Source organism: Anas platyrhynchos, chromosome 19 (assembly GCF_047663525.1).
Source record: "Anas platyrhynchos isolate ZD024472 breed Pekin duck chromosome 19, IASCAAS_PekinDuck_T2T, whole genome shotgun sequence".
Taxonomy (NCBI): Eukaryota; Metazoa; Chordata; class Aves; order Anseriformes; family Anatidae; genus Anas; species Anas platyrhynchos.
This window is the reverse complement of record NC_092605.1, coordinates 6,162,280-6,176,999: the sequence shown is the minus strand read 5'-3', so window position 1 is coordinate 6,176,999 and position 14,720 is coordinate 6,162,280. Positions and strand designations below refer to the sequence as shown.

At 48.1% G+C, this 14,720-nt stretch overlaps 1 protein-coding gene across 1 annotated transcript in view; it reads left to right on the top strand.

Moving 5' to 3' along the window:
* The window catches only part of LOC101798301 (uncharacterized), a 167,820-nt gene that overhangs the window by 103,911 nt on the left and 49,189 nt on the right, over positions 1–14,720 (top strand). Inside the window, exon 5 of the mRNA XM_072025588.1 lies at positions 4,903–5,000. Coding sequence (XP_071881689.1) covers positions 4,903–5,000 — 98 coding nt within the window. The remainder of the gene's footprint in view (positions 1–4,902; positions 5,001–14,720) is intronic.

Here is a 14,720-nt window from a genome sequence, read left to right as displayed (position 1 = left end):
TGTGCAGGGCAGTGCAAGCGGTGTTAGGGTTAGCTGAGGGCTCTGTGCAGCGCTGCATGTAGTTATGGATCGTTTGAAGTCTTTCCTAAATGTCAGCATGGTTAGCAGAAAGCACAAAATGAGGTATTTTAAAGAGTTATGTATATTGCTGGATGTTACGGGGAGGCTGTCACCGTTCTGTGCCAGGTTCCCTGGTGGTGCGCGGTGCTGCTAGGGGCTGGCTGCTGTGCCAAGGGTGCTGTTAGGCCTTAAATCAGCGTTGTGTTAAATGTATGGGATTCAAATAGCACTGCTGGAATTAATCAGTCTCTAAATTAAATTAAACCTACTTTATTGGCTATTGAAATTAGCCCACTTTAATGGAAGGGTGATACTGTTCACTGTAAAAAGGCTGTAGTCCTGAGCGCAGCTTTGTCCACTTTTAGTTTCTCTTCAAAACCTTTACAAACAAAATTACCTTGTACTGTGATATATTTAACTTCATTTTCTTTTATTGGAAATTTCAGAATGTAAGTACTGAATTTGCATTCTCTCTCCTCTTACAAAAAAAGAATCCAAATTTAAGACAAGGATAGCTTTTCACAGACAGTAATACTTTTGGGAAAAAAAAAAAAAAAAAAAAAAAAAAAAAGCACTAGTCAAAAAACACCTGTCCCTGGTGGATATAAATTAGAAAATTATTTCAAAGTTAAAAACAAAATAAGTTCTTGCTTGCTTGTCTTGTCTTATGCCAGAGTGGTTTGTTGTTTGCAGTTAATGAACTTTTGAAACAAGACTGCTAAATTAGATTCTGACACAGGATTTTAGCAACACCAGTGGCCCTGCTAAGCCAGTATGTGTTCCAGTATCCGTACTAGCTCTGATACTGGTTCCTGTATTGGTTCCAGTGTGAATCAGTTTGTATGAATAAATTTGTGATGATAATGACATAGTGAAAAAATGTATCTTGCCTGGTGGAATCACCCTTAGGTCAGATCTAGAGCCACCTCATGGCCACATACAGACCAACGGAAACATGGAAGAATCAAAACCAGGGCAGTTACTCTGGGTTTACACCCAAGTGAATCAAAGCCGAATCTTGCCCTTATTTTTTGCGAAAACAAAACAGAAATGTGAGTGCTCTGAAGCACGTTCATGATACAGATTTGTTTTTCTTAACAACTGTGAAACGAACTAGCTTAGAGCTTGTGCCAAATTTGGCTGAACTGCTGCCAAGTCTAGTGTACTGATTTGTATGGCAACATTGGCAAGTGAAGCTAAGGTTTACGTTGACTGCTATATTACACATTTATACAAGATCAGGGAAGTGGTTCCAATTACCTCATGTTCTGCTGTGTGACCACAGCCAGTCTGAGGGAACAGTCATCTTTTAATGAGCTCATAATAAAACGCTTGGGCTGAGATTTAAAAGCCATTTAAGGGGCATACAGTGTGTTATGGCCTTTTATCAGAGCTACCGTGAGCACGACATGTTAGGAACCATTCTGGTGGTGGGAATTAAGCCATTGCTTTTACGGGTAAGTATAGTCACAGCTATTTCCTGCGCATTCCAGGGACGGAGCAGTTGGCTTGCCAATTTGCTCTTGATATATTTACAGACGGAGAAGCCACCTCTGGACTAGTTTTTGCAAACATCATGTTCCATTATGAAAATGTTCCCAAGGCTGAGGGTGAAGAGTCTGGCTCAGAATATCTCCATCTCCAGACAGTGTGGGCCTGTGTCTGATCTCAGCTCTGCTGGGGAAAGTCTGAAGTAATTCCATTAACTTTCCGGCATGTGTTGTGGACTGGCAGCGGAGTAGCTAAGGTTAAAGCCTGACCTTCAGTCTTCAGTAGGTCCGAAGTGGACTAAATTCCTGGATTTTATTTTCTTTATTTTCTAAGCAGGAAATAGTCCCACGGAGTCCTTTTATAGGATCTACTTTCTCAACAGCGAGAGTCTGGAAACTGTAAGGACATCCACTAGCATCCAAATTCCACAATTAATGATGCATTCCCAGAGTGGAGAGGGATCGCTGTAGCTGCCAACAAGGGCTGGAGATTGAGCACTTCGCAAGCGGTATAGCAGAGCAGGCTCTGAAAGCAGCTCCAGCAGTGTTTGGGTGTGAAAAATGACCAAAAAGGATGCTCAGTTCTGACATCAGCAAAGCTTTTAAGTCCATTCATAAATCCTGGCACTGAAGCTCATGCTTACATACTATACTGGGCAGAGCTGGCCTGCTGAGTTTAGGCTTGGTTTAGATAAAATCACAGCTAAGAGGCAAAGGAATTAAAATTGGGCAGAGAGCTACCTTTTGGTAGGGCCCTGGAAAGTGATGGGAAAATTCCCCCTGCCCTTCGTGAGTCTTAAACTAGACCATGGTCACTGTGAGGGCTGGGGTGTGCTGGAACTGATGGGACCACAAATAACCTCTCTGGAAGAATGCTTACACTGGAATCATGGTCCTGCCACTTGGGAGCCAGAATGGAGGATTTTTAGGTTGCTACCAAATGGTGCTTGCATCTGAGTGGGGGCAGTGTCTCTGCTAAACATCTCTCCAGAATAAAATTTTTATGACCGAGCTCTAATCTCTCAGAAAAAAAGAGTTATAGGAAAAGTGCTAAACTCCTAACACAACCCTAAACACAGACCACGTTGCTTTACTAAAAAAGGAGACTTTTATTAACCGCAGTCATGAGCAGGCAGCACAGATGTTATAATGCTGTGGTGTTCAGGTTGAGTTTTGCAACAGGTAGATAGATTTCCTGGCACTGAAGGTTGACAGCCTGGTTTGCAAAATTACTAAGCTGTGTTCTGCTTGCTCTTACATGTACGCTGCCAGTGTTGAAAAATGGTAGATGTCAACAGGACAGGAGCTGGCCCGTTGTCTTTGTTTGCCGTGTGCGTGTCATCAGGTATAAACGCCCATTCACATCGGCTATAAATGCCTGTTACCTTATTAGCAGCAAAGAAGGCACAGTAACGCGGTGGAACTCTCTTATTGTAGAAAATAGGCCTGAAAGAGAGCCTGGCAGGTCACGTCTGCTCAATCAACTGACTAAAGGGAAGTTAAGAGCCTGAGTGTGCTCCCTGGGCAAAGCCTTCCCTGCCAGGGCTGGCAGCAGAGCGCTGCCTCGCTCAGGTGCTGCGGGCTGGGCACGGTGTGGCCAGCACAAAAAGCCCTCGGACCAGCCACAGGGCTGGGCTGTGAGGTGACAAAGGGAGTTAGCCTTGTTTGTAGTGAGCTCTGCTATAACACATCCCCTGCTGAAATCAGTGGGTGTTCACCACTGGCTTTGTGACAACCCAAAACGGGTCCAGAACGAGCTTGTCCTGGGAAAGGGAAGACTCTGAGACAGATCCCGTCCTGAGCCCATGGAAGTGGTGGGCTTTGGTGTGGTTTTGATGAAGTCTTCCCACAGGACAGTGCCGGCAAGTGCATCCCGTGTGCGTGAGGGCAAGGTGCCTTCTGCTGGTTTCATTGCCTCCGTCAGTCATGGCAGGGCTGAGATCCCGGAGCGCCTCTCGTCCTGCTCAAGTGGGGCAGATGCTGCAGGGGGTCAGGGCGAGCAGCGGGGCAGCAGTGGCTGCGAGCTCGACCTGACCTGATGTGTGGAGCAGTGAGGGTCCTGCCCGCAGCCCTCAGCTGCTGCTCTGAGGCCAGAAGGAAAGGGGAAATGGCCAACCTGAAGTGTCCCGGCAGGTAAATGCTCAGAGCTGCCTTCCCTTCTACCTCGAGCACCAGGCTGCCTTCCTGGAGTCAGATATGATGCCCAAACCCAGCTGTCAGGGATGGGAATCTTGGAACAAGTGGAATTTATTTCCAGGGGTTTACTGTGTCAGCCCACTATGAGGAGATTTTTATTGCTGGGCATCTGGATCCCTGTGGGTCCATGCTGTCGTCTGATGCAGGAAAATATCTGAAATGGAGCAAAATCTAGTGATTGGGTAAGAACCATGGGAGCTGATTCATGGCATCTTGTGATTTAAATAAACTGCTCTCTGCATATCACTTCCAAGTGTATTGCACAGGGATGCCTCAGAGGTGTTGAACCTCTGTTGCCACAGCTCACAGATGACTTTCTCAAACACCGGAGCAATCGTCTCACTGGCTTCTTGAAGTTGCTAAGTACCGACTGTATTTCTCTGCATTTGTGTTACATGTTCAAAATGCAGCAAGGCTGCAGATGTGACTCAGGTCATGAGTCAAAGAAAGAGTGGGATTTTTAATTAAGTCTGCAAGTTTTCTTTAAGGCTGACAATACATCTGAGAATTTGACATTTATTTATGAATGCATTCCAGATTTGCACACTGCATATCAAAACCTAGGACAAGCCTGGCGCAGGGTGGGGTAGTGTGCTGAGATACTGTATCTGACTTGCCCTCCTGCCCGCAAGTGAAATTCTTTCCATCTGAGTCCCAGCGAGGTGGTGCTGGGAGAAGCAGAGCCCTTGGCAGAGGATTGTCTTGTCCCTGCTCCTGCCCTGAGCCAACCATGAGAGTTCACTTTGTTTGCATCCACTTCTGCCTCCCCACTGGCACCCCAGCTCCCTGTGAGGGTGGTGTCTCCCAGGGCAGGGAACTTGCCATCCTGCTTTTCCTTTCCACTTGTGCAGTAGGAATGGGCCCCTGGGATCAAACAGGACTCCTCTCCTTCCCAGGTGGCTGTCTTCACAGCCGAGCCCCACACCGTGTCCTAACACAGCTCCTTTACTTCCCACGTGTCGGTGTGATGTCCCCAGGGAGCAGAAGGGGGAGCAGATCCTGCTCCCAGGCTGGCAGCCTGACACCCTCAGCCATCCCAGGGGCTCAGGGTCCCCTGGCAATCTGTACGAGGCTGTTTTGTGTCCCAGGGCAAAGCTTCTAACCAAGGTGTTGCTGATGAATAAGCAGAAAGTAGGAATGACTCTCTTCTCCCCAGGGCAGCGCTGACACTGCGAGCTGAGAGGAGCATCAAACTCATCCGCTGGGTTACTGGAGTGAGAGGCTTGGAGTCTGAATCCACCGAGCTCAGGTCTGGTGAGTAAGTAGGCAGTGTTTAAAGATGGCAATCACTTTGATGGCCTTATCTGCTCTTTGAAGCCAAGGAGCCACTCCCTGCCCCGTACACACGTGATAAGCTCAATCAGATTCCTCATATCTTCTCTGCGAAAATAAGGGGCTGAGTTGACTCAGCTGGGACCGGAGCCTGTGACTCTGAGTGTGGGTGTGCTGTGCTTTTCCCACATACGTGCCGAGTGGCTGGCATTGGAATGGCACGGCCAAGCTGGCGTCTGCACCAAGGGCAGCCCTGGCAGTGCAAAAACCGATGCCAAGTGTGTGGTGACCTCCATTCAGGGCAAAAGGTGGTCAGTAACTCAGGAGGACGTCTCCTCCAGATATCACGTGTGGCTTTCAGGTGCCCGTGCTGCAACAGGACTTTGCCCTCGAGCTGTGGGCACAGCTGGCTCAGGGGTGTCGAGCCATTCCTCGTGGGCTTCCTGCAGGTGGGACGTGGGGAAGAGACAGAGCTGGGCTGCAGCCAGGCGGCCAGAAATGTCAGGGGCAACAAAGCAGAGCAACATTAGTTACAAAGCAACTGAAAATTTTTCTTCCCTCCCCCTCACATTTTTTAGCAAGCTTCCTTTACCACTAGGAATTTAATCCTAGAGAAAGCTGGCAAAGGTCTGAGAGGCAGCGTACACCTCCACCACACTGGGATAGGGCTAGGAGAGGGCTTACTGTGAAAGGAAGGCCAGCAAGAGATTGCCTTGTCAGCTGAATTGATTAAGTCTTTCTAACACTTTAGTTAATGGAGCAACAGCGCTTTACAATAGCTACAGCTTGGCAGGCACTTAGGTATTTCTAAGATATTTTATTTGACAGCAAAAAAAACCACCTAGGATAGCAAGGTTTGGTTTGCACGTAAATGGGGAGAATTGGGAATTGTAGCGAGGGAACAGCACACGAGGTGATCCATCAGCCAGCGCAGGGACAGGTTCAAATCAGTAAACATGTCATGTTAAACTCGCTGTGGCAGCGCCTGATCTCATGTTAAATGATATAATAACAATGTACTAGAAGTCTTAATAGCAGTAGATAGCTTTTTTTGACCCAAAGAATGTACATTACACCTTGAGGCAAAGAAAAAAGGAAAAAAAAAAAAAAAAAAAAAAAAAAAGACAAGAGAAAAAGAGAAGAGAGAAAAAGAAAAAAAAGTTGTGTTTGTAAATGCTGATTTGGAGCCAAAGGATTTCATGTCAAAAGTCTCTCAGATCCCTATAGTAATTGCAAGCAACACACACAAGATCTGAGCTGAAATAATTCCAGTGCTGAAATTCAATCCATTTTGGGTCAAGAAGCCAGTGGGGAAATATTGTCTTTGACAAAAAGACAGGTGAAGCTAGTTTAGAGCAGATACAAAAACTGACTTGGAGCTGCAAAATGCAGCTGTCAGAAGAGTGTTTCACTTACAAGGCTAAAATGCAATTAGGGCCTGATTCAGCTCTTGTCAGAACTGCTGGAGGCGCTTCCCCCCCGGTGCTGGGGGTGCTGAGTCACCAGCAGCTGCTGAGTCACCAGCGGCCAGTTGCAGGCAGGGCTGTCACACGCCCCAACTGAAGGCAGCTCTGGTGCAGCTGGGAATATGAGCTTAGTTTTACATACAGTGTAATTCGTTTTTTGTTGTTACCTTGTCTGCAGCAGCACTGTGCATAATAGAGTCACCTGAGAAGCGATGCAGTGAACGTTTCATAAAAATACCTTCTGAAGTGACAATTGCTTTTGTCCCTAAAATACATGGAAGCATTTAAAAAATGCTTCCTTGACTTCCTCTCCCACTTTCTGTAGCAGAAATGGGAAAAAAAAACACACACATGAAAGTAAAAGAAAAAAAGCTGCTTATTCAGAACTAAAAGCGAGCTTATTGGCAGTTGCTTTTCAACACTGAATAACCAGGGAATTTCAGGGACCTGAAAATAGCCATCTTTTAGAAAAAATAAAAAGAAGAGAATTGTAAATAGGACAGAAATTCCAACCAGTCTCTGGAGAGTAGGAGAAAATTGCCAGGGCAGTCCAGAGAGGAGGAAAAGATGATTTTAGCATTCACTAAATGGACACTCATTTAATGCAAAACTTCTTGAGGATGGGACCTGCCCAGAAAACCTCAGTTTCAGCAGCCCAGGAACACACTAAGCTGGGGCGTGAACGCCTCCTCTGTGCTGGCGTGATTTAATGTATGGACAGGAGGTGCTGGGTGCTTGTTTTGGAGCAGCTGGGTGCCCCATGAGGGCTGTTTTTGAGTCCATCAGCAGCAGGTGCTGCTGCTTGAGAGAAATAAATGCTAATGCAGATGAAATAACCTGGGGCCTGAAATGCCCCTGGGTGGTACCTGCTGTGACCATTCCCAGCTGTGCAGAGGGGTATGAAACAGTCAGAAATCAGCATCATTTTGGCTAGGGTTACGTGATAGCACAGGGTGAGCAACAGTGCAGGGTGATGTCTAAAGTTTGGTTTAAGGAATTAAAGACCCTGACTCTTCCAGTGCCAGAGGCCTCTGCCAGAGGAGTGTTTTTCTCCTCTTCTCTAGCTCCCAGTATGCTCACGAAGTTCAGAGCATGTGTAAGTTCCTTTACCTGTGCAGCTTCCCCAGCCAGGACCATCAGAGATCTGCGGGACAGGCTAGAGGCAGGCGTGCTGTCACTTCCAGGCTCTGGTCGGAAGCAGCTAACCACAGCTCTGCTCCGGAGAGCCAGCCCCGTTCTTGTTCGCTTGTAGAGGAAGTGCCAAGCAAAACAAATAGTACTTGAGGTTAGAAGGCTCAAAGTCTGTTTGCATCACAAAAACCAATCTCTGCATCTACTTCTGCCATTCCAAAATCATGACAGAGAGCAGCATGTATCAGGAGGTCACAGAGATAAGCAGGACCCGGCTGACGCAATGCTGAGCCTGATGGAGGAGCTGTTATTGAAGAGCCGGCGCAGAGTGGACACATTTTCCTCCCCTTCTGTTTGTGCTGCTCCAGACAACAGTTTACTGACAAGTGATGACTTTTAATCGAAAAACCAATGGACCGGGAAACAGGATAGCCTGTAACACCCTCATATAGGATGTTGATACTAGATGTATGGTGCACACTGAGAGTCACGCAGCCTCGGGGGCCCTGCAGCAGATGGAATAAGGGTCTCTACTCAGAGACTGCACTGCCTACATTAAGAAATGGTGTGACACATACAGGAAGAAGCACAAGGTAACGCTGCTGTTCATATAATCAAGCAATTACTTGGGCTGACAATAAGGTCAGTTTGAAATGCAAACGTGTCTGATGTTCATCTACAAGGGCATGAACTACACACAGCAGGGCTGGACGGCCCGGTACTGGCTCTGAGACTGCAGCCATCAGGCTGGGGCCATGCTGCAAATTCTGCCTGATTTAAAGAGATAAAAGAGGGCAGAAAAACATGTTTAGAGTCCATGCTGTGATACTTATGGGTGCTTGACAGTATTTATAGGTGCTGTGGTACTTGTAGGTGTAAATGACAGGTTTTACATCAAATGCTGAAGCTTGTGGCCTTTCCCCACAGATGCCATCAGTCCAGGTGCACCATCAATGCCACGCACAGCTGGGAATGCGGAGCAGTTGGTGGTAGCAGATTTTGATCTGTAACTCCTCAATTTGTCCATTTCCACCTGTAGCATTTCTGCAGATCAGCCTGGCATGCCTTCAGTTCTGGTATTCGCAAGTAGGCAGCCTGATCTCACCTGGAAATCTCACCTTGCCATCTGACGTGTTTTATCTCCATTCAGCTGATGCCTATCTTGTCATAAAATTTCCCATGGCTTATCAGCACTTGACAATTAGATGCTTAACATCCCACTTAATGCAAAACAGATTATACGCTGGGAATTAACAAAACAATAAAATGCCCTCAGGGGGAAAAAAGGGCAGATTGTAGGTAGCTGCGTTAGCGCGTGTGTGCACACACTCCTCTGCACAAATACACACAGACACACACTAATACATACAAATACACACAGACACACACCTGTGGATCCGTGCCCGTCCCCACCCGCCGCGGGGCCCGGCCGGTTCGGTCCCTCCGAGGGCTGCGGGCCCCGGCCCGGGCTGGCCCCGCGGGGCGGCCGCCGCGCTCCCCCTGGCGGCCCGGCCCGGCCCCGCGCTGCGGGGGCTCCCCGCACCCAGCGAGGGCGCAGCCCGAGGCCTTTCTGCAGAGCCCCTCGCCTCCAGCCCGGTTGTTTTAACCTCGGGGCTCGCACGGGGTCGGGGCTGGAGCTTTCGGGCCCGGCTGAGGCAGGCAGGGCCGCCGCCATCGCCCCGCTGCGGGCGTCCCCTCAGCGCGTCGCTGGGCCCAACGCCTCAGTCCTGCGATTGGGCTTCCAGGGCAGGCTGTGTGTGCTCGCAGGACCTGACCTCAGGTATGTAAAAATGATGAGGGGACAGAAGGGCTGAGGGGTCACAGCGGTTAGTGAAGATTTAAAAAATATAACAGAAAAACTTTTGAAAAACCATGCGGAGAGGGGCAGTGCTCAGAGCACCCATCTGCCTGCAGACGCCCTGGGTGCCCTTACGGGACATAAGGGCCTGGTTCTGGGCTCAGCGATCCAAGTGTGCTCCCCGTGGCTCGGGGTGGTGGCGTGGGGCCGCCCTGGCCTGCCCCCCGCGCTCCCCGTCACACACGGGCTGGAGCAGAGGCTGACGCTTCCCATGAGGAATGCTTGGGATGCTCGGTCTGCACATTGTTTGGTAAACGCTGGTCTTTTGGCTGCCTGCCCTCGGAGAAGAAGAAATTTCTGTTGCAGTCTGGTTACCCTTCCAATAACTGACCGAATGCAATAGTTCAGATCCTGACGCACGGTGTGCATTCATTTAACTGCTGATTTGTGCTGCAGCGGTGCTCTGCAGAGCCCAGGGGAGACAGCAGCCCCATGATACCACACAGCTCACGTACAGAAAGCCATTCAGGCCATAAAGTGTGTAAATATACATCAGGCAGACTTCTGTTACCTCCCTTCTGAAATACGGGAATATCTCTGTCCAGTTGTGCTTCACAAAAGGTCAGTACCATTAACCCCATTTTACACAGGGGGAGACCGAGGAGTTAAGCTTTTATCTGCAGTTGTCCAGCAGACCAGGAATAACCAACAAATCCTGCGAGTGCTGGCCCTGCTCGTGAGGTCCCAGTGCCACCTCCCAGATGAGGAACTTGGCTTGTCCCATCCTCCACCACTGATTAACCTCTCTGAAGGCACTGAGACTTTGGTGACTTTTCCAAGGGCCGGGTCAGGCAATGGGTGAGGTCAGGAGCCCTGACCCATGCATGCAGGCAGCTTCACATGTGCTCCCTGCACAAGTCCTGGTGTGCTCCTGCTTCGTGCTGCATGTCATTTGCAGTTTTTAAAGCAGTAAGTGACTCTTAAAGCCAAACAAATGCCTGGCATTTGGCTGTGCCTGTGTTTTCCTGTGGCCAGGCTGACCTTTGTGAACACTACAGTCACAACTATGACAGGCAGCTCACTTGAGCTCTCCCTTCAGGGAGCTGGGGAAGTTTTGTAATTGTTTGAAGAGCCAAGAAGTCTTTCTTCAGTCCCTGATTTTCCCTCAGCAACCAACTTTCCTTCTTGATTTCTCATCTCTTCACCTTTCCCTTCCATGTAACACCCAGCTGATAGTTGTTAGCGAAACAATCCTTTTATTGATGCAGATGCAATCAGCAGAAATGCCTAGCAGTTGCAGAGTTCAGCCCAACTCTGTGAAATCACCCATAAATGTGCTTCACTTCACTAGAACTGTTCTTGTGCTCAGTCTTAAGCATGTGCTTATGTCTTTTGCAAGTCCTTGGCCCTCTCAGTCCCAACTGGGTCACGCTGATTACCGAGTAATGGCAGGATGAGGGAGAGGCTCTCATTGGGATCTCTGTGAAAGCATTTTTCTGAGCCTATGGTCAGTGGTCTGCTCTGATGGCAGATGAGTGCAATTTGTGGTTGTCCAATGAAGGAACAGAGCATGAAATCCCATATTAAGGTTCTCTTAGATATGTCTGCAAAATCCTGAATAGTGATTAAAGTGCTCATGGCATGGCTGCTGCGTGATGTGCTGTTCTCATTGCTTGCAGCTCCTTATCTGGGCCTCTTTAGCTGCTTTCTCTAACATGTTCTGCGCTTTACCAAGCTGCCATCATGCTCAAACATTAAAAACAAAACAAACAAAACCCAGCTAGTGTCATAAAGTCATGATATGGGTTTATAAATTTAATAATCTTTAACTGGGATTTGCCTTCTCTGTTTCAGAGTGTGCTTGAGGTACTTTCTTATGCTTTGCCTTGCTACTGTGAGCATTAGACATGGTGTTCTCAGCGCTAGGCATCGTGTTCTTTTGCAGTGGAGACAGGATGCTCACCTAATGGCTTGACATGAGGAATGAAAATACATTTATGTGGTTTGTCGTTGCTATCTGGTAAAATCCTATATAAGTTGTGGTTAAGGTCAGATCTGTTAAATGACTTGAGAAGCACATACGTACTGTAAGACACGTTTTAAGCCTGGGAACTGGCGTATTGCTCATACACATTGCTCACTTTAGTTGCATCTTCTGTGAGGCATGGCTGCTCCTTGCTGTGACCCGTGCAGCACCTAGCACTCCGCATGTGGTTCACGGCACCTGCTGAAGGCCAGTAATGCTAATTAGTCCTAATAGCTTCTTTATTTCATACAGCTTCTAGCTAGCTGGGACAGATCACAATAGGATGTCACTGAAACAAATAATTGAGACCCAAGATAAAAACTGTTTGGTTGGAAGGAAAACATGCCAGGTTTCTGAATGGGCTGCCACAGAAATATCTATTTATCCAGTCCCAAAGTGAAGCACTGTTTCCACTGTCTCAGATCCTCTACACTGTGGCACTGAGCTCTTCCTCCACTTAGCACAGGAGCGTGTCCGAGCTGCTAATGTACCTCTATGTGTAAGTGACAGTCAGGTACCGTAATGCCAAATGGCTTCTCGTGAGTTCAATACATAGCACAAGGGTTTGTCTACGTGACCCACGACAGGAGTGCTGAGGTTCTGTACCTGTCTGCCCAGTGTTATATTTCTGTCCCCACTTTACAATTACACTGGTGCTGAGCCTTGCACGCACTGAGGGCTGTGACGTACAGGCAAGTTACTAGAGCATAACAAGCTCCTGCCTGTCAGGTTCTTCACCATAATTGCCTTGTTCACGCTCCTACCCCCAGTAAATGCAATGTAGCTATCCCCCCCTCCTTTTTTTTTTTTTTTTTGTGGAAGGGGAAAACTACCTTGGCTTACTTTGTATTTGCCAATGGGTGAGAACAAGCATGAAGACAGTTATTACAGAGCAGCTGATACCTGTTAACTTGAGTTATTCTTCCTGTTTCTAAAGCTACTTTGTGTGTCGGGGTCATGCTCATCGTTTAAGATACGAACTTGGTACCAAACAGGCAAACACTTTAATAGATCTCCTCATTACCTTCAAACCCCAAGGAACTGTCTCCATTGGATGAGCGTAATAGGTGTGCCTGGGGCTGTTCAAGCTAGGGCAAGATATCACAGGCAGCAAAGAATCAACATAGGAATATTAACAATACATTATTTTGCTGGTGCAGTTTTCCCATATGATTACAAGTGATGAGTGCTCCGTGGGAGTGAGGAAAAAAAGATTGGGCCCATACCGATAGACCGTACTCAGTTGTTCACAGTCATGCTCCATCCTTTACTGTTACTTCATTTGTTTGCTCTTATGTTACTGTATTCTATCCTGAAGGCTAACCACATATCATATATATTTAAAAGAACAGTAGTGTATAACTGGTGTAGATCTTAGGGTTTCTCTCCCAAAACATTATGATATTCCTGCTGAGAATATGAAGATAGAGGCTTTAATCCTTGGGAACAAAAGGGTGTGAGTAATCCCATTTCATTGCATGACCTGGAATCTCCACCCATATAAATACATCAAAGAGCAGCTATGATTTCACTCTTTGACACCCATCGGTTGAGGTTCTCACCCTGGGAAGCAAACAGCTCCTGTGGTTGGGCTGGACAGTGCCCACGAGGCTGGGTAGCATGGATGTTTTCAGCGTTCTTTGATCTTCATGCTGGACCAAAATTATTCACATCTCCCCAGTGTTGCTGAAAACTTATCCAAGCACTCCAGGCAATTATTTTTAAATGTATGTGTGCTTTGGGCCAAGTCCACAAATCCTGACTCATGACTGACTCAGCCCTTACTTAAGCAAAACTCCACTCGATTTCATTAGGAACCGAGGCAGGACCTCGGGACTGAGCCCCCTGCCAACAGGAGCTGGCAGCAAGAGCTCAGCACCGGTTTGCGGAGCCGGGGCCCTTCCACAGCTCCCACCACCTTCCCAGTGCCTCAGTATCCACAGCGCCTCTTGAGCCTTGTGTGGCAGTGATGTCTACAAGGGGAAAAGACCCGTCATGCTCAACTGCAGTGCTCAACTCACCGTGTGCGTGATGGGGAACGAGGCTGGCCCGGTACTTTGTTGACTAAGAGCTCTCAGAGCTAATCCTAGCAAGCGGCTGTAGGGACTGCTGTGCCCCGCGTTAATCAGCAGATCGGACTAGATGGTCATGATAGCCCGACCATCTGGCTGTAAAGTGTTGCACTGTGGATTGGTTGTAACTCATCGGAGTATTTCAGGTTTTTATAAATTAATTTCAGTCATCTCACCCTTGCATGTTAGAGGCCAGGGTGGTTCGGGTACAGTAAGAAACTGGCTAATGGGAGTCCTGGGAAGAGCAATATAAAACACACAGGCAGCTCTGTGGGATATAAGCTGGTGCTAAATAAGCTCTGCAGGCGCTGAGCTCTGCTGTGTGCCATGTCTCCCAGCTCTCCGGGCTCTGAGTGAGGGCAGTGCCTTGGTGCAGCGCTGGGCCTGACCTGGCTCCCTGCACTCCCGACTGCAGGAGTCAGCTCAGGTCTCGCCAGCCTTATTAGCTCTGGCTCAGTGCCGGCAATTCCTATTCAGGCTGGCTCCACGCAACATGCTTGGATGGCTGCGCCGTGCACATCCCAGCATGGGAGTGGTGTCCTGGTGTCAGGAATGTGGGATGGAGACACTGCGGCTGCCTGCTGAGAGCAGCACGGTCACATTCACACACGCGAAGAAGCTCTGCTGGAGCGAGCTGTCCTGCCTGGAGGCAGCCCGAGCGTCCCTGTCCTCGTGTGGCCAGTCCCAAAGCCACCCAAGGGAGACTGTGATTGATAAAATACTAAAAAGCAGTTCTGAAGTGTCCCTGCTGTCCACCACTCAGCGGAGAGCCTATTAAAACCTAGCCATTTTCTGCTTAGTGAGTGTGACTGCCAATATGTGGCTAAAGCAGCCCCCCAAATTAATGGCAATGTTATTTATTTACGTTTCATTTAAGCTTCTGCCATTGTGTTTTGCATGGCTGCACCTTGACAAATGGCCCGATCAGTTTTATTCCTAGCTCCAGCTAGAAATAACAGAGCTGCCGTGTGTATTAGTATCATCTGAGCTGGATTTTTGGCCTCGTCATAGGAGGAAGCATTTGCAGGACTGGGCTCAGCGCATTGGTCTGTCAGATGTTGCTGCACCCTTTGTTGCCCTTAACCATTTCTTTCATCCAAGTAAACAGGTCTGAGCTCCAGTGTGAGTAACTTACTGTTCTGTCTTTTGTAATGCTGCATTAATAGGCTTTGAAGAGATACATTTTCTGCCAACGTAAACACTTTCTTG